Here is an 18,727-nt window from a genome sequence, read left to right on the forward strand (position 1 = left end):
GGCAGAGATATAGGTCTTGGTAAACGGTTGCTAGGGTACTCTGTTTGGTTGCTATGGAGGGGTTTGGCAGCATCCAATGATGATACTGCTTGTCTGTATGAATGATATAAACCAACCCCCATGCCTCTATGATGTTCTGAAGCAGAGATATAGGTCTTGGTATACGGTTGCTAGGGTACTCTGTTTGGTTGCTAGGGGGGCTTGGCAGCATCCAATGATGATACTGCTTGTCTGTATGAATGATATAAACCAACCCCCATGTCTCTATGATGTTCTGATGCAGAGATATAGGTCTTGGTATACGGTTGCTAGGGTACTCTGTTTGGTTGCTAGGGGGGCTTGGCAGCATCCAATGATGATACTGCTTGTCTGTATGAATGATATAAAGCAACCCCCATGTCTCTATGATGTTCTGAGGCAGAGATATAGGTCTTGGTATATGGTTGCTAGGGTACTCTATTTGGTTGCTAAGGGGGCTTGGCAGCATCCAATGATGATACTGCTTGTCTGTATGAATGATATAAACCAACCCCCATGTGTCTATGATGTTCTGAAGCAGAGATATAGGTCTTGGTATATGGTTGCTAGGGTACTCTGTTTGGTTGCTAAGGGGGCTTGGCAGCATCCAATGATGATACTGCTTGTCTGTATGAATGATATAAACCAACCCCCATGCCTCTATGATGTGCTGAAGCAGAGATATAGGTCTTTGTATACGGTTGCTAGGGTACTCTGTTTGGTTGCTAGGGGGGCTTGGCAGCATCCAATGATGATACTGCTTGTCTGTATGAATGATATAAACCAACCCCCATGTCTCTATGATGTTCTGAGGCAGAGATATAGGTCTTGCTAAACGGTTGCTAGGGTACTATGTTTGGTTGCTATGGAGGGGCTTGGCAGCATCCAATGATGATACTGCTTGTCTGTATGAATGATATAAACCAACCCCCATGCCTCTATGATGTTCTGAGGCAGAGATATAGGTCTTGGTAAACGGTTGCTAGGGTACTCTGTTTGGTTGCTATGGAGGGGCTTGGCAGCATCCAATGATGATACTGCTTGTCTGTATGAATGATATAAACCAACCCCCATGTCTCTATGATGTTCTGAGGCAGAGATATAGGTCTTGGTAAACGGTTGCCAGGGTACTCTTTTTGGTTGCTATGGAGTGGCTTGGCAGCATCCAATGACAATATGTCAAAGGCTGCTTGTCAGTATGAATGATATAAACCAACCCCCATGCTTCTATGATGTTCTGAGGCAGAGATATAGGTCTTGGTTAACGGTTGCTAGGTTGTTTGATAATGGTTGCTAGGGCGTGGCTAGGAAGTGTTGACGGTGATTGATGATTCGCTGTTGATGCCCCGAGTCAAACAAACCCACCCTCGTGTTTCTATGACACTTCTATCCAAAGATATCCCTTTGATCTCTTTCAATGGAAGTCTATGGGATCAGTTGCTAGGGAGCTGTAAATGGTTGCTAGGGCGTGGCTTCATACGTTGACAATCATCCTGAGATAGTGATTGGCTCTCTGAGTAAATTGAGCCCACCCCCTTGTCTCTGAGACACTGTGAGCCAGAGCTATGGTCAATACAAAATCCCTATGCAATTTCCCATAGTAAGAGATACAAGAGCTTAACGGGACATCCTCCCCATAGACAATGAATGGGGTAAAATTTTGGGCAGCTCCTGCACCCCAGGGGTACAACTTATACCCCATTGCGATGTGTCATCTTACTGGGCCTGTCAGCCTCTTCAAATGTGGTAAGTCACGAGTTTCTACGAAATCCTCGCTCGGAGCTACGAGGGGTCAAAATTCGTCGCAATGTTAAGTCAATGGGATTTTTGGGCTACTTTTTCGCCCCTGGGGCGAACATCGCACCCCCGACCTCTTAGAAAAGATATAGCACACCATTCCCGTATAGGCCGGTCGATTTGACGCCTCATTCATGGGTCTGTGACAAAAAATGTGGGAGGAGAAGCGCGCCGAAAAAGTGTCCAGAAGTAAGAATAATAATAAACCGATCTGGGGTGAGATATTAATATTTATGCGTTGCTACGCAAGCCCCAATAATAATTTTAATTATGGAGAATAACAATATTGATGCCTTGCTTGGCAAGCATCACTAATAAGTATGTTTGAGAGTGATGGTGATGCCTTGCTGCGCAAGGCATCACTAAAACTCGTTCTGGGGCTAGATAGTAATAGTGATGCCTTGCTACGCAAGCACCACTAATAACTAGAATGTACATTTCCTGAAGAAAATGTGAGTGGTGCTTGCCGTGGCAAAAAAATCCTCTCGGATGCTATGTTGTGTGTACTGGATTCTCACCCGAAACAAAAGAGGCCACCCCCAAGTCTGTACTATGTTCTGGAGCTGAGATATGTCCTATTCATGTGTTTGTACGGTTGCTAGGGTACTCTATATGGTTGCTATGGAGTGGCTATACAATTTATGGGGTGACATTTAAAGACTATTTGCCAGTCTGAGTCAAAAGACCCAACCCCCATGCCTCTACGATGTTCTGATGCAGAGATATAGGTCCTTGTAAACGGTTGCTAGGGTACTCTGTTTGGTTGCTATGGAGGCGCTTGGCAGCATCCAATGATGATACTGCTTGTCTGTATGAATGATATAAACCAACCCCCATGTCTCTAGGATGTTCTGAGGCAGAGATATAGGTCTTGGTAAACGGTTGCTAGGGTACTCTGTTTGGTTGCTATGGAGGAGTTTGGCAGCATCCAATGATGATACTGCTTGTCTCTATGAATGATATAAACCAACCCCCATGCCTCTATGATGTTCTGAAGCAGAGATATAGGTCTTGGTATACGGTTGCTAGGGTACTCTGTTTGGTTGCTAGGGGGGCTTGGCAGCATCCAATGATGATACTGCTTGTCTGTATGAATGATATAAACCAACCCCCATGTCTCTACGATGTTCCGAAGCAGAGATATAGGTCTTGGTATACGGTTGCTAGGGTACTCTGTTTGGTTGCTAGGGGGGCTTGGCAGCATCCAATGATGATACTGCTTGTCTGTATGAATGATATAAACCAACCCCCATGTCTCTATGATGTTCTGAGGCAGAGATATAGGTCTTGGTATATGGTTGCTAGGGTACTCTGTTTGGTTGCTAAGGGGGCTTGGCAGCATCCAATGAATATACTGCTTGTCTGTATGAATGATATAAACCAACCCCCATGTCTTTACGATGTTCTGAAGCAGAGATATAGGTCTTGGTATATGGTTGCTAGGGTACTCTGTTTGGTTGCTAAGGGGGCTTGGCAGCATCCAATGACGATACTGCTTGTCTGTATGAATGATATAAACCAACCCCCATGCCTCTATGATGTTCTGAAGCAGAGATATAGGTCTTGGTATACGGTTGCTAGGGTACTCTGTTTGGTTGCTAGGGGGGCTTGGCAGCATCCAATGATGATACTGCTTGTCTGTATGAATGATATAAACAAACCCCCATGCCTCCATGATGTTCTGAAGCAGAGATATAGGTCTTGGTATACGGTTGCTAGGGTACTCTGTTTGGTTGCTAGGGGGGCTTGGCAGCATCCAATGATGATACTGCTTGTCTGTATGAATGATATAAACCAACCCCCATGTCTCTACGATGTTCTGAAGCAGAGATATAGGTCTTGGTATACGGTTGCTAGGGTACTTTGTTTGGTTGCTAGGGGGGCTTGGCAGCATCCAATGATGATACTGCTTGTCTGTATGAATGATATAAACCAACCCCCATGTCTCTACGATGTTCTGAGGCAGAGATATAGGTCTTGGTATATGGTTGCTAGGGTACTCTGTTTGGTTGCTAAGGGGGCTTGGCAGCATCCAATGATGATACTGCTTGTCTGTATGAATGATATAAACCAACCCCCATGTCTCTACGATGTTCCGAAGCAGAGATATAGGTCTTGGTATATGGTTGCTAGGGTACTCTGTTTGGTTGCTAAGGGGGCTTGGCAGCATCCCATGATGATACTGCTTGTCTGTATGAATGATATAAACCAACCCCCATGCCTCTATGATGTTCTGAAGCAGAGATATAGGTCTTGGTATACGGTTGCTAGGGTACTCTGTTTGGTTGCTAGGGGGGCTTGGCAGCATCCAATGATGATAATGCTTGTCAGTATGAATGATATAAACCAACCCCCATGTCTGTATGATGTTCTGAGGGAGAGATATAGGTCTTGGTAAACGGTTGCTAAGGTACTCTGTTTGGTTGCTATGGAGTGGCTTGGCAGCATCCAATGACAATACTCCAAAGGCTGCTTGTCAGTATGAATGATATAAACCAACCCCCATGCCTCTATGATGTTCTGAGGCAGAGATATAGGTCGTGATTAACGGTTGCTAGGCTGCTTGATAATGGTTGCTAGGGCGTGGCTAGGAAGAGTTGAAGGTGATTTGTGATTGGCTGTTGATGCCCCGAGTCAAACAAACCCACCTTCATGTTTCTCTGACACTTCTATCCAAAGATATCCCTTTGATCTCTTTCAATGGAAGTCTATGGGATCAGTTGCTAGGGAGCTCTAAATGGTTGCTAGGGCGTGGCTTCATAGGTTGACAATCATCCTGAGATAGTGATTGGCTGTCTGAGTAAATTGAGCCCACCCCCTTGTCTCTGAGACACTGTGAGCCAGAGCTGTGGTCAATACAAAATCCCTATGCAATTTCCCATAGTAAGAGAAACGCATGAGTTTTATGGGACGTCCCTCCCCATAGTAAGTCAATGGGGCAAATTTAGGCAGCTCCTGCACCCCAGGGGTACAAGTCACACCCCATTGCGATGTGTCATCTTACAGGGCCTGTCAGCCTCTTCAAATGTGGTGACCCACGAGTTTCTACGAAATCCTCGCTTAGAGTTATGACTTGTTAATTTTTTTTTGCATTTTTCCCAATGTTAAGTCTATGGGATTTTTTTCGCTACTTTTTCGCCCCTGGGGCGAACACCGCACCCCCGACCCCTTAGAAAAGATATAGCACACCATTCCCGATTAGGCCGCACGTTTTGACACCTCATTCATGGGTCTGTGACAAAAAATGTGGGAGGAGTAGCGCGCCGAAATGTAGTGTGAAATAATAAGAATAATAATAAACCGTTCTAATAATATTTACGGCTTGCTACGCAAGCACCATTAATAATAAAAATATGGAGAATAACAATATTGATGCATTGCTTCACAAGCAACACTAATATGTATGTTTGAGAGTGATGGTGATGCCTTGCTTCGCAAGGCATCACTAAAACCGTTTTCGGGCTAGATAGTAATAGTGATGCCTTGCTACGCAAGCACCACTAATAATAATAAACCGTTCCTGGGTGTATAGTATATATACGCCTTGCTAAATAAGCTCCACGAATATTAATGAGTATGGAGAATAACAATATTGATGCCTTGCTTCGCAAGGCCCACTAATAAGTATGTTTGAGAGTGATGGTGATGCCTTGCTGCGCAAGGCATCACTAAAAAGCGTTCTGAGGTAAGATAGTAATAGTGATGCCTTGCTACGCAAGCACCACTAATAAACCGTTCCTGGGTTACATAGTATATATACGCCTTGCTAAACAAGCTCCACGAATATTAATGAGTATGGAGAATAACAATATTGATGCCTTGCTTCGCAAGGCCCACTAATAAGTATGTTTGAGAGTGATGGTGATGCCTTGCTGCGCAAGGCATCACTAAAACCGTTCTGGGGCAAGATAGTAATAGTGATGCCTTGCTACGCAAGCACCACTAACTAGAATGTACATTTCCTGAAGAAAATGTGAGTGGTGCTTGCCGTGGCAAAAAAATCCTCTCGGATGCTATGTTGTGTGTACTGGATTCTCACCCGAAACAAAAGAGGCCACCCCCAAGTCTGTAGGATGTTCTGGGGCTGAGATATAGGTCTTGGTAAACGGTTGCTAGGGTACTCTGTTTGGTTGCTATGGAGTGGCATGGCAGCATCCAATGATGATACTGCTTGTCATAATGAATGATATAAACCTACCCCCATGTCTCTATGTTGTTCTGAGGCTGAGATATAAGTCTTGGTAAACGGTTGCTAGGGTACTCTGTTTGGTTGCTATGGAGGGGCTTGGCAGCATCTAATGATGATACTGCTTGTCTGTATGAATGATATAAACCAACCCCCATGTCTCTATGATGTTCTGAGGCAGAGATATAGGTCTTGGTAAACGGTTGCTAGGGTACTCTGTTTGGTTGCTATGGAGGGGCTTGGCAGCATCCAATGATGATACTGCTTGTCTGTATGAATGATATAAACCAACCCCCATGCCTCTATGATGTTCTGAGGCAGAGATATAGGTCTTGGTATATGGTTGCTAGGGTACTCTGTTTGGTTGCTAGGGGGGCTTGGCAGCATCCAATGATGATACTGCTTGTCTGTATGAATGATATAAACCAACCCCCATGTCTCTACGATGTTCCGAAGCAGAGATATAGGTCTTGGTATACGGTTGCTAGGGTACTCTGTTTGGTTGCTAGGGGGGCTTGGCAGCATCCAATGATGATACTGCTTGTCTGTATGAATGATATAAACCAACCCCTATGTCTCTATGATGTTCTGAGGCAGAGATATAGGTCTTGGTATATGGTTGCTAGGGTACTCTGTTTGGTTGCTAAGGGGGCTTGGCAGCATCCAATGATGATACTGCTTGTCTGTATGAATGATATAAACCAACCCCCATGTCTCTATGATGTTCTGAGGCAGAGATATAGGTCTTGCTAAACGGTTGCTAGGCTGCTTGATAATGGTTGCTAGGGCGTGGCTAGGAAGTGTTGAAGGTGACTTGTGATTGGCTGTTGATGCCCCGAGTCAAACAAACCCACCCTCATGTTTCTATGACACTTCTATCAAAAGATATCCCTTTCATCTCATTCAATGTAAGTCTAAGGGATTAGTTGCTAGGGAGCTCTAAATGGTTGCTAGGGCGTGGCTTCATAGGTTTACAATCATCCTGAGATAGTGATTGGCTGTCTGAGTAAATTGAGCCCACCCCCTTCTCTCTGAGACACTGTGAGCCAGAGCTATGGTCAATACAAAATCCCTATGCAATTTCCCATTGTAAGAGAAACACATGAGTTTGATGGGACGTCCCTCCCCATTATAAGTCAATGGGGAAATTTGAGAAAATTTGGGGAGCTCTAGCGCCCCAGGGGTACAACTCACACCCCTTTGCGATGTGTCATCTTACAGGGCCTGCCAGCCTCTTCAAATGTGGTGACACACGAATTTCTCCGAAATCCTCTCTCAGAGTTATGACTCGTTAAAATTCGTCGCAATGTTAAGTCAATGGGATTTTTCGGCTACTTTTTCGCCCCTGGGGCGAACATCGTACCCCCGATCCCTTAGAAAAGATATAGCACACCATTCCCGTATAGGCCGGTCGATTTGACGCCTCATTCGTGGGTCTGTGACAAAAAATGTGGGAGGAGAAGCGCGCCAAAAAAGTGTCCAGAAGTAAGAATAATTATTATAATAATAATAATAAACCGATCTAAATATATTTATGGCTTGCTACGCAAGCACCATTAATATTAAAAATATGGAGATTAACAATATTGATGCATTGCTTCACAAGCAACACTAATATGTATGTTTGAGAGTGATGGTGATGCCTTGCTTCGCAAGGCATCACTAAAACCGTTTTCGGGCTAGATAGTAATAGTGATGCCTTGCTACGCAAGCACCACTAATAATAAACCGATCTAAATATATTTATGGCTTGCTACGCAAGCACCATTAATATTAAAAATATGGAGATTAACAATATTGATGCATTGCTTCACAAGCAACACTAATATGTATGTTTGAGAGTGATGGTGATGCCTTGCTTCGCAAGGCATCACTAAAACCGTTTTCGGGCTAGATAGTAATAGTGATGCCTTGCTACGCAAGCACCACTAATAAACCGTTCCTGGGTTACATAGTATATATACGCCTTGCTAAACAAGCTCCACGAATATTAATTAGTATGGAGAATAACAATATTGATGCCTTGCTTCGCAAGGCCCACTAATAAGTATGTTTGAGAGTGATGGTGATGCCTTGCTTCGCAAGGCATCACTAAAACCGTTCTGGGGCAAGATAGTAATAGTGATGCCTTGCTACGCAAGCACCACTAATAATATGTTACATTTATATAGCACTTTTCTAGGCACTCAAAGCGCTTTACATAGAAGGGGGGAGTCTCCTCATCCACCACCAATGTGCAGCACCACCTGGATGATGCGACGGCAGCCATATTGCACCAGAATGCCCACCACACACACCAGCTGATTGGTGGAGAGGAGACAGAGCGATGATACCAATCGTATATATATATGGGGATGATAAGGAGGCCATGATGTACAGGGGCCAATGGACAAATTTGGCCAGGATGCCGGGGTTACACCCCTACTCTTTATCGAAGGACATCCTGGGATTTTTAATGACCACAGAGAGTCAGGACCCCGGTTTAACATCTCATCCGAAGGATGGTGTTTGTTACAGTATAGTGTCCCCATCACTATACTGGGGTGTTAGGACCCACACAGACCACAGGGTGAGCACCCCCTGCTGGCCTCACTAACACCTCTAACAGCAGCAATCTAGTTTTCCCAGGAGTCTCCCATCTAGGTACTGACCAGGCTCAGCCCTGCTTAGCTTCAGTGAGAAACCAGTCTTGGGCTACAGGGTGATATGGCTGCTGGTAGAAAAAATGCCGGCTTGTTAAGAAGTGGCCAGTGCAGATGATTATGAAAGCAAACAATGAGTTCTTGGTTTGTGAATCAGTGTGATGAGTGCGGGATCCGAGCCAAGCGCACACATGCGGCTGTATTTCCCCTCACGCTCCTCAGCCCTAATTTGTTTAATCTAATGAACTGACAAGCAGGTTCAGATGTTTGACTAAGAATATTGAGCCATTTAAAAAAATGGGTTTGATATTTCACCTCTCGAGCTGAGTACTGCCTCCGGGCCCGACAAATTGCCCATGCCCGGGTCAATTGCACACATTCAAAATGAGTCGAATATTATCAAGCCATTTATTTGTGGTGTGAATCCATATCCCCTGCAGCTGATTATGCAGCTTCCCGCTAAAAGTGCTCTTTAGCATTTCTGAGTGATTCATAGCAAACGCCTTCATTATTCGGTGCGGCTGGCGCTCTGTGGGCATGGTGAACAAGCAAACACACCTGAGGACTTCCCCACTATTTAATAAAACGTGAATTATTCATGTGTATGGGGGCTGGAAATACACATTGTTTGTTTAATAAAAAGCCTTTCATTTGCTCTGTCTTTGAGGCTGTGTGTTTCTCATACGTGTGCATTGACATGGGGACAGTGCTGATCAAACCTGACGAAAAATAAAGTGGGAAGCAGGCAAATGTTTACACGTAGCGTCTAATTCACATACAGCTCCAGTCAATTGGTGTACCTGGCAGGGAACTGAAAATAACGAGTGTGTACACGTGCAAATAAACAACTTGTGCAGAAACGTCTGTCAAACAAAGGCTGTCGCACATTTAAACCTAACGTTCAAAAATACAGACTGTTATCAGATAAATATCCCCTCACAACCCCACTGAATGAACTCTTGGGCTCAAAAACATCACGATGGGACGGCGTGAAGAATGTGTGAGCTCTCTAATGTGCTTGAGAGTCTTTGAGAACTAACTGGGCGAAACACAATTGGGCCCAAAACCTCACCTGTAGCGTAGAGCGGGACTTCAGCGGGTCTCTCCAGCTCAACACCCACAGCTGATCATGAGATTTGTCGTAGAAGAGTTTGACGGGCATGGCGTCTGTTTCCACAACCTGTCAGAGAGAGGGAAATTCATTCATTTGTGCTTGTCGAGAGTGAAAAGTTATTTTGGCAAGTGACCTAATAAAGGATGTGGTTTCACTATGAACACTTTCAGAATAAAAGCAAGCTCCAAATGTCTCTGTGGTCCTGTTTACAGCTGGAGTTAAGATGTGTTTTGGTGGATCGGATCACAAGTAGACGAGGGAGACACATTCCTGCTCACACCTGGTGTTTTAATCCGTCTCTTTTGTCCACTTTCAGCCACTTGTGTCCTGATTTCTTTGGTCTATGGGCGGGTGTTTTTCAGATCTTTAGATCTAATGGATGAAATAAGCTCATGTAATTTACATATGAACACGAGCGGAGACGCTGGAGAAACACACGGAGAGCATCAGCTTTAGTTTCTGCTCTGACAGACTCAAGAGCAGCTGAACGCTGTGAGTGTGTGTTAGACATCAGGAATGGAGAGAGAACATTGAGCTCGGGACGTTTCTCATCTTCAAACCAAACTTGTGTCTCCAGCTGAGAGTTTAAATCCCGTCTGGCTAGCACTCATCCCATAATGTTTAGCATTAGGTCAGTAGCATTTTAATAATGGGTGTTAACAGGTCCTGAGTTTCTGAGAACACAGGAGTGATGAATCCATCCATCCATCCACCAACCAACCAACCAACAAACCAACCATCCACCCATCCATCCAAACATCCATCCATCAATCCAACCAAGCATCCAATCATCCAATCATCCAACCAAACATCCATCCATCCAACCAAGCATCCAATCATCCAATCATCCAACCAAACATCCATCCAACCAACCAAACATCCATCCAACCAACCAAACATCCATCCACCCACCCACCTATCCATCCATCCATCCATCCAATTATCCATCCAACCATCCATCCATCCATCCATCCAACCAACCAAACATCCATCCATCCATCCATCCATCCATCCATCCATCCATCAATCCAACCAAACATCCAATCATCCATCCATCCAACCAAACATCCAATCATCCATCCAACCATCAATCCAACCAAACATCCAATCATCCAATCATCCATCCAACCATCAATCCAACCAAACATCCATCCATCCATCCATCCATCCATCCATCCATCCATCCATCCATCCAACCAAACATCCATCCATCCATCCATCCATCCATCCATCCATCCATCCATCCATCCATCCATCCATCCATCCATCCATCCATCCATCCATCCATCCATCCAATCAAACATCCAATCATCCATCCAACCATCCAATCATCCATCCAACCATCCAACCAAACATCCAATCATCCATCCAACCATCCAACCAAACATCCAATCATCCATCCAACCATCCAATCATCCATCCAACCATCCAACCAAACATCCAATCATCCATCCAACCATCCATCCATCCATCCATCCACCCACCCATCAATCCATCCAATCATCCATCCATCCATCCATCCGTCCATCTGTCCAACCATCCATCCAACCAACCAACCAAACCAACCAACCAACCAACCAACCAACCAACCAACCAACCAACCAACCAACCAACCATCCTACTCTCCTCCGACTGACCTAATGCTAAACATTATGGGATGCGCGCTAGCCAGACAGGATTTAAACACTCGGCTGGAGACACAAGTTTGGTTTGAAGATGAGAAACGTCCCGAGCTCAATGTTCTCTCTCCATTCCTGATGTCTAACACACACTCACAGCGTTCAGCTGCTCTTGTGTCTGTCAGAGCAGAAACTAAAGCTGATGCTCTCCGTGTGTTTCTCCGGCGTCTCCGCTCGTGTTCATATGGAAATTACATGAGCTTATTTCATCCATTAGATCTAAAGATCTGAAAAACACCCGCCCATTGACCCTCCCCTCGAAGAAATCAGGACACAAGTGGCTGAACGTGGACAGAAGAGACGGATTAAAACACCAGGTGTGAGCGGGAATGTGTCTCCCTCGTCTACTTTTGATCCGATCCACCAAAACATCTCAATACCAGCTGTAAACAGGACCTTAGAAAGGCTTAATGTAGTTCTATATAGAGGCTTCTGACTCCATTTTAAAGACCTCTATATGCCAAAAAGGTTCTTTATAAGGAGAATCATTACATAATAATTTTAGATGAGCTTTTAAAGAATTTAGTGATAAATGATAAAGCTGTTTAATTAAAACTAATTAATTAAAACTAAATCCATAAAATGACCCCATGATGGCAACCCCTAAAGGGTTGGAAGTGCCTGACGGAACCCTTTAAGATTCAACCTTTTCCTCTCAGGGTGTTGTTATTGTTGCTGAAGTGTAAATTGCACACTCGTGCCGTTGGTCTGAATGTCCTTCATGTGATTACAGTCGTCACTGATGAGAAACATACAATAGTGTTTGATTCATGAAGAAAAAATCTCTTGATTAAAGGATTTTATGTAATCAATACTGTAATCAGAACTATTCTCCTTCATTTATATAGCGCTTTATACAATATAGGTTATATCAAAGCAGTGATAAGAGGACTATAAAGCAGGACAACCTTGTTATATTTAAACACAGATTTGCATAAATGTAAAAAAAATGCTGCTTGTTAAGCTTTACCTAATTAAAATGTGCTAAATGACACAAATGCTGAACTTAATTTCAATGTTCTTAATTTTACATCCACTAAAATATGTTTAAAAATCATTTGTGAATCATCTTTGATGCGCTTCCTGAAACTGCAAATGTTGAAACTGAAATGAGCGTTGCATGTAAAAGTGACAGTGTAAACTGACAAGTTTAAAGTTAGATTTTCTTTCTTGAAAGATGCTGCATTATCAAGTGAACAGCAGAGGCAGTCGAAGCCCTGGATGTTGGCCGGCACTTCCAGCCTTAGTTAAAAATGCTGAATGATTGTCGGGATCATTTGGCGTTTGTTGTAGTTTGTTTGTCGCTGAGCCCCTGTGATCATGTTAGAAGGATTTATCAGCCGTGATCCACACCACCCTCGACACGCTCTGCTCCCTGAAAGCGCTTTCATCTCCACTGTCTACATTCATCTTATGCCTTCCATTGTTCTCTGTTGCTGTGTGTTGAGTGTTCAAACATGTAAGAAAAAACAATCATTTATTTGGCAGCATTGGATGGGAGAAAGAGTAAATTATGAGAAAACATGGTGTAAAGAGCACCTGAAAACCATACTTGAGTAAAAGTACAGTGAAAATGACTCAACAATTCCAATACAACTTGAGTAAAAGTTTTAAAGTATCTGATTTTAGGTATTTTACTCATACTGAATGTAAGCTCAAAGATGCACTAGTGCTCGACACCTGAGAGACGCCAGTGAAAGTAAGAAACGATTGATATGTAAGATGAGAAATCATGTTTGTTTTCTAAAATGTAAATAAAACTGAACACCTCAATATTGCAATAAATCAAGGTCGACACAAACGCCTCTTAAAGGACAACTAGGGGTAATTAACACATGGTTACCGAGTAGATCGTTCTCTGGGATGCATTTTCATGAAAATCGAATGTAAAGAGTTTAATCTCTAAAAACAGATTAGCTTATAACGCTAGTATATGGGGCATAGCATAAGTAAAATAAATCGCTAGTTAATACCACTAACAAGGCTCAAAATAGCCTCACATTAACACGGTAGCATAATGAGGGTCCCTACATGCAAACCCAAGCATTGAGAAGTTTGTAAGTGTACAAACAGTTTAATAAGAAGATACTATATAAAGACAGAACATTACGCGTATACAGACAGGAGCCATCTTGGAAAACAGTCTCGACAAGTCGAGCCACAGTTGAATAATCCGCCATCTCTTTAGCGGTTATCCTTTGGAAGCTCTAGTCTCTGTTGCGTTCAGTTTTTTAAAAAATTATTTTTTATTTTTATTTTCTGTTGCGTTCAGTGCTTTCTTCCGGAAACAACGGACCATATGAGATTCCAAGTCACAGTTCATCACTGAGCACAGCGTTCGTGGCTCGACTCGAATCCATTCGAGCGTCCACAGTGAATTGGACACGCGTATAAATTGAGCGCTGGAAGCGAAATAGACGCGCGTTCAAGGCGTTCCAGGAGAAATATGTCATAAAACACCACTCTGCCTCTTTTCATTTTCAAAAAAAAAAATATATTAAACATTAATAGCCACACAAATGTGGTCCAGGCAACTCCTTCATTATCTTCACTGCATGTATATTTAAATATCCTAAAATATAAAGTTATGAAACTTTTCTTTGCCCTCAGTCAAAACCATTTGGCAGACAACAAATTATAGATTCATGAGAGCAAAGATCGGCCGTAAGATCCACACAAGATGAACCACTACAGGACATCAGAGCAGCGGCAGACGGCTGAAGGACTGGCCGAGTAAAGGCTGCTCTCGCCGGGGTTAATGAGCGCTGAGCGCCGCTGATCGCCTGAAGCTCACAACTCCAAAAACACATATTTTTTTAAAAATAGGCGCTCTCTTTATAAATAAACCACAGATTTGAGCTTTAAACAACTACATTCTCACCTGAAAAAGTCTTAAAACTACATGTTGTGACACAATAGTAGTATTTTTAAATTATGCAGGGTTACTCATCGTCACTTCACCACGTGACAGCAGTGAGCAGGCTCCTGATTGGTTATCGGGGCGTGAATTGACGCCGAAGTTCAGATTTTTTAACTCGGGGGTCAGACGCGAATTCGCTTCAAACGCGTGAATGCACAAAAAGCACCACTCGCGAAAGACGCGTCACTGGACACGCGAATGAGGCACAATCACGTCCATCGCGCCATGCGAAATGCGTCTAACGCGCCGCAGGACCTCCAGACGCGCATCAACGCGCCTTTACATTGACTTAAAGGGTTAGTTCACCCAAAAATGAAAATTCTGTCATTAATTCCTCACCCTCATGTCGTTCGACACCCGTCAGTCCTCCGTTCATATTCAGACACAAATGAAGATATTTTAGTGTAAAGCTGATGCTGAGAAAGGCTTCAGATAGGCCTCCATTGGCATTCAGTACATTTACACTCACAAGACCCATAAAAGGCACTAAAAACGTCGTTACAAAGTCCATCTCACCACAGTGACTCTACAATAATTTTACGATGCGACGACAATAGTTTTTGTGCGCAAAAGAAAATCTAAATAACACCTTTATCCAGCTTGTTCTTGTCTTCCGTGTGCCTCCGTCGAATCAGCAGTTTGAAGCGTTATGAATCAGTGAGTCGATTCAGCAGTTTGAATCGCCAAATTTCAGCAGTTTGGCGGTTAGACACGCGATCCGAATCATTAATCGACTCACTGATTCATAACGCTTCGAAGCTTCATGAGGCCGTGGTTTAAAATCGTCATCACTATATAAGTCGTTATTTAGGGTTTTTTTTGCGCACAAAAACTATTCTCGTCGATTCATAAAGTTATTGTAGAGCCGCTGTAGTGAGATGGACTTTGTAACTTTAGTCTTTAGTGTCTTTTAAGGGTCTTGAGAGTGTAAAGTTGAGCCAATGGAGGCCTTTCAGAGCATCAGATTTACACTAAAATATCTTCATTTGTGTCTGAAGAGGAACCACATGAGGGTCAGTCATTAATGACAGAATTTTCATTTTTGGGTGAACTAACCCTTTAAAATTTTACAAATTTATTTTCATTTAACGTAATTAAATTGAGTGCAAATGGCAATTAAGTCAAAAACGAAAGATTGATTTGACACCGTGTGCTGTGAGATATCCTCACCTGCACGACTCTCTGCGCCTGTGTGTCGATCAGCAGGAGTCTGTGCTGGAGCGGCTGGGTCACGTACACAAACCGGTCCCTCACACTGACCGCAGACGCCCACACACACTCATGTGCAGACACGCCGGGGCTTCTGGGACACAGCTCTCCCTGCAGGGAAAACACACACACATCAATGTTTGCATTATAGCCGGGCACAGCGGGGCTAAAGGCGCCTTTGGTTTATTCTCCTCTGAACCACTAGAGGGCGCAAACACTCGCCTCAGCCCTTTCCGAAACATCTGCTTTCAGGATGCACGTGGAAATGTGTCTAATCCTTCATTTGTTGACATGTTGAGGATTCAGATGATAAATATATCATAAATCAAACCTTAGAGATAATCACCATATTTATAATGAAACCAGCTTATTTAAAAATATGATATTAATCATATCATATAATACAATATTAGTTATTGTTAAATGTTTTCAGAATAAAATTTCTATATTTTTAAGATGTACAGAATTTCTATATTAACATATTTTAATGACATCATTATTATTGAATATAGATATTGCTGGGTTAAAACAACCCAATCGCTGGGTTAGTCCATTTTCAACCCAACTTGGCATTTTTTAGAGTGTAATTTTTACATTATGAGAGCATTTTTACAATATAAACTCACCAAAATCATGTCATGTTTTCAATAATATGACATTCTGTGCAGTTATTACATTATGAGTCGCTATATACCCTACACTCTAAAAATGCTGGGTTAAAAACAACCCAAGTTGGGTTGAATATGGACTAACCCAGCAATTGGGTTGTTTTAATCCAGCGGTATCGCATACACCAGCTTATTTAAAAATATGATTTTAATCATATCATATAATACAATATTAGTTATTGCTACAGTAAATTATTTCAGAATAAAATTTCTATATTTTTTATATATACAGTATTTATATATTAACATATTTTAATGACATCATTATTATTGAACAAATGAATTATTTTATTAGGCAAAATAAACGGAAAATAGTGTGATTGTTTTGAACAAGTATGAACTTAGACATTATTAAAAACATATAATTTTAGCTAAAATAATTGTATTAATACTTTAAGATAAAAGCCCCCCTTGCCGCCTCATATTATTATAAGATTTTTAAACTAAATAAACCACTTTTATGATTTATTTTCACACAAAATCTGTTGTAAAATGTACACTATGCGAGTAATGAAAGGGTGTGCCTTTAGCCCCATGTAAAAACTGCACATAATGTAATAAGTGTTACATTATTATTATAATAAAATGTTCATAATGTAATAATTTTCTCAAAATGTAATACAATCTTGCTCATAATGCAATACACTCTAAAAAAATGCTGGGTTAAAAACAACCCAAGTCTGATTGAAAATGGACTAACCCAGCAATTGGGTTGTTTTAATCCAGTGAATGGTTTTTTTTAACCCTTCAGTTGGGTTAGATGTTTGCTTAAAACAACCCAATCGCTGGGTTAAAACAACCCAATCCCTGGGTTAAAACAACCCAATCGCTGGGTTAAAACAACCCAATCGCTGGGTTAAAACAAACCAATCGCTGGGTTAAAACAACCCAATTGCTGGGTTAAAACAACCCAATCGCTGGGTTAAAACAACCCAATTGCTGGGTTAAAACAACCCAATCGCTGGGTTAAAACAACCCAATTGCTGGGTTAAAACAACCCAATTACTGGGTTAAAACAACCCAATTGCTGGGTTAAAACAAACCAATCGCTGGGTTAAAACAACCCAATTACTGAGTTAAAACAACCCAATTGCTGGGTTAAAACAAACCAATCGCTGGGTTAAAACAACCCAATTACTGAGTTAAAACAACCCAATTGCTGGGTTAAAACAAACCAATCGCTGGGTTAAAACAACCCAATTACTGAGTTAAAACATCCCAATTACTGGGTTAAAACATCCCAATTACTGGGTTAAAACAACCCAATTGCTGGGTTAAAACAACCCAATTACTGGGTTAAAACAACCCAATCGCTGTGTTAAAACAAACCAATTACTGGGTTAAAACAACCCAATTACTGGATTAAAACAACCCAATTACTGGGTTAAAACAACCCAATCGCTGTGTTAAAACAACCCAATTACTGGGTTAAAACAAACCAATCGCTGGGTTAAAACAACCCAATTGCTGGGTTAGTCCATTTTCAACCCAATTTGGGTTATTTTTAACCCAGCATTTTTTAGAGTGTAATTTTTACATTATGAGAGCATTTTTACAATATAAACTCACCAAAATCATGTCATGTTTTCAATAATATGACATTCTGTGCAGTTATTACATTATGAGTCGCTATATACCCTACACTCTAAAAAATGCTGGGTTAAAAACAACCCAAGTTGGGTTGAATATGGACTAACCCAGCAATTGGGTTGTTTTAACCCAGCAATTGGGTTGTTTTAACCCAGGGAATGGGTTGTTTTAACCCAGCGATTGGGTTGTTTTAATCCAGCGGTTAGGTTGTTTTAATCCAGCGATTGGGTTGTTTTAACCCAGCAATTGGGTTGTTTTAACCCAGCGATTGGGTTGTTTTAACCCAGTGATTGGGTTGTTTTAATCCAGCGGTTAGGTTGTTTTAACCCAGCGATTGGGTTGTTTTAATCTAGCAATTGGGTTGTTTTAACCCAGCGATTGGGTTGTTTTAACCCAGTGATTGGGTTGTTTTAATCCAGCGGTTAGGTTGTTTTAACCCAGCGATTGGGTTGTTTTAACCCAGCAATTGGGTTGTTTTAACCCAGCGATTGGGTTGTTTTAACCCAGTGATTGGGTTGTTTTAATCCAGCGGTTAGGTTGTTTTAACCCAGCGATTGGGTTGTTTTAACCCAGCAATTGGGTTGTTTTAACCCAGTGATTGGGTTGTTTTAACCCAGTGATTGGGTTGTTTTAACCCAGTGATTGGGTTGTTTTAACCCATCGATTGGGTTGTTTTAAGCAAACATTCAACCCAACCGCTGTGTTAAAACAACCCAATCACTGGGTTAAAACAACCCAATCACTGGGTTAAAACAACCCAATCACTGGGTTAAAACAACCCAATCACTGGGTTAAAACAACCCAATCACTGGGTTAAAACAACCCAATTGCTGGGTTAAAACAACCCAATCACTGGGTTAAAACAACCCAATCACTGGGTTAAAACAACCCAATCACTGGGTTA

General features: G+C 42.1%; 1 protein-coding gene across 2 annotated transcripts in view; it reads right to left on the bottom strand.

Moving 5' to 3' along the window:
• The window catches only part of fstl4 (follistatin-like 4), a 353,963-nt gene that overhangs the window by 8,659 nt on the left and 326,577 nt on the right, over nt 1-18,727 (bottom strand). For both annotated transcript variants that reach the window (XM_079834259.1, XM_079834258.1), the window contains 2 exons: nt 15,527-15,676; nt 9,716-9,823 (listed from right to left, as the gene is read on the bottom strand). In XM_079834259.1, coding sequence (XP_079690385.1) covers nt 9,716-9,823; nt 15,527-15,676 — 258 coding nt within the window. The remainder of the gene's footprint in view (nt 1-9,715; nt 9,824-15,526; nt 15,677-18,727) is intronic.

Source organism: Gobio gobio, assembly GCF_949357685.1.
Source record: "Gobio gobio genome assembly, chromosome: 14".
Taxonomy (NCBI): domain Eukaryota; kingdom Metazoa; phylum Chordata; class Actinopteri; order Cypriniformes; family Gobionidae; genus Gobio; species Gobio gobio.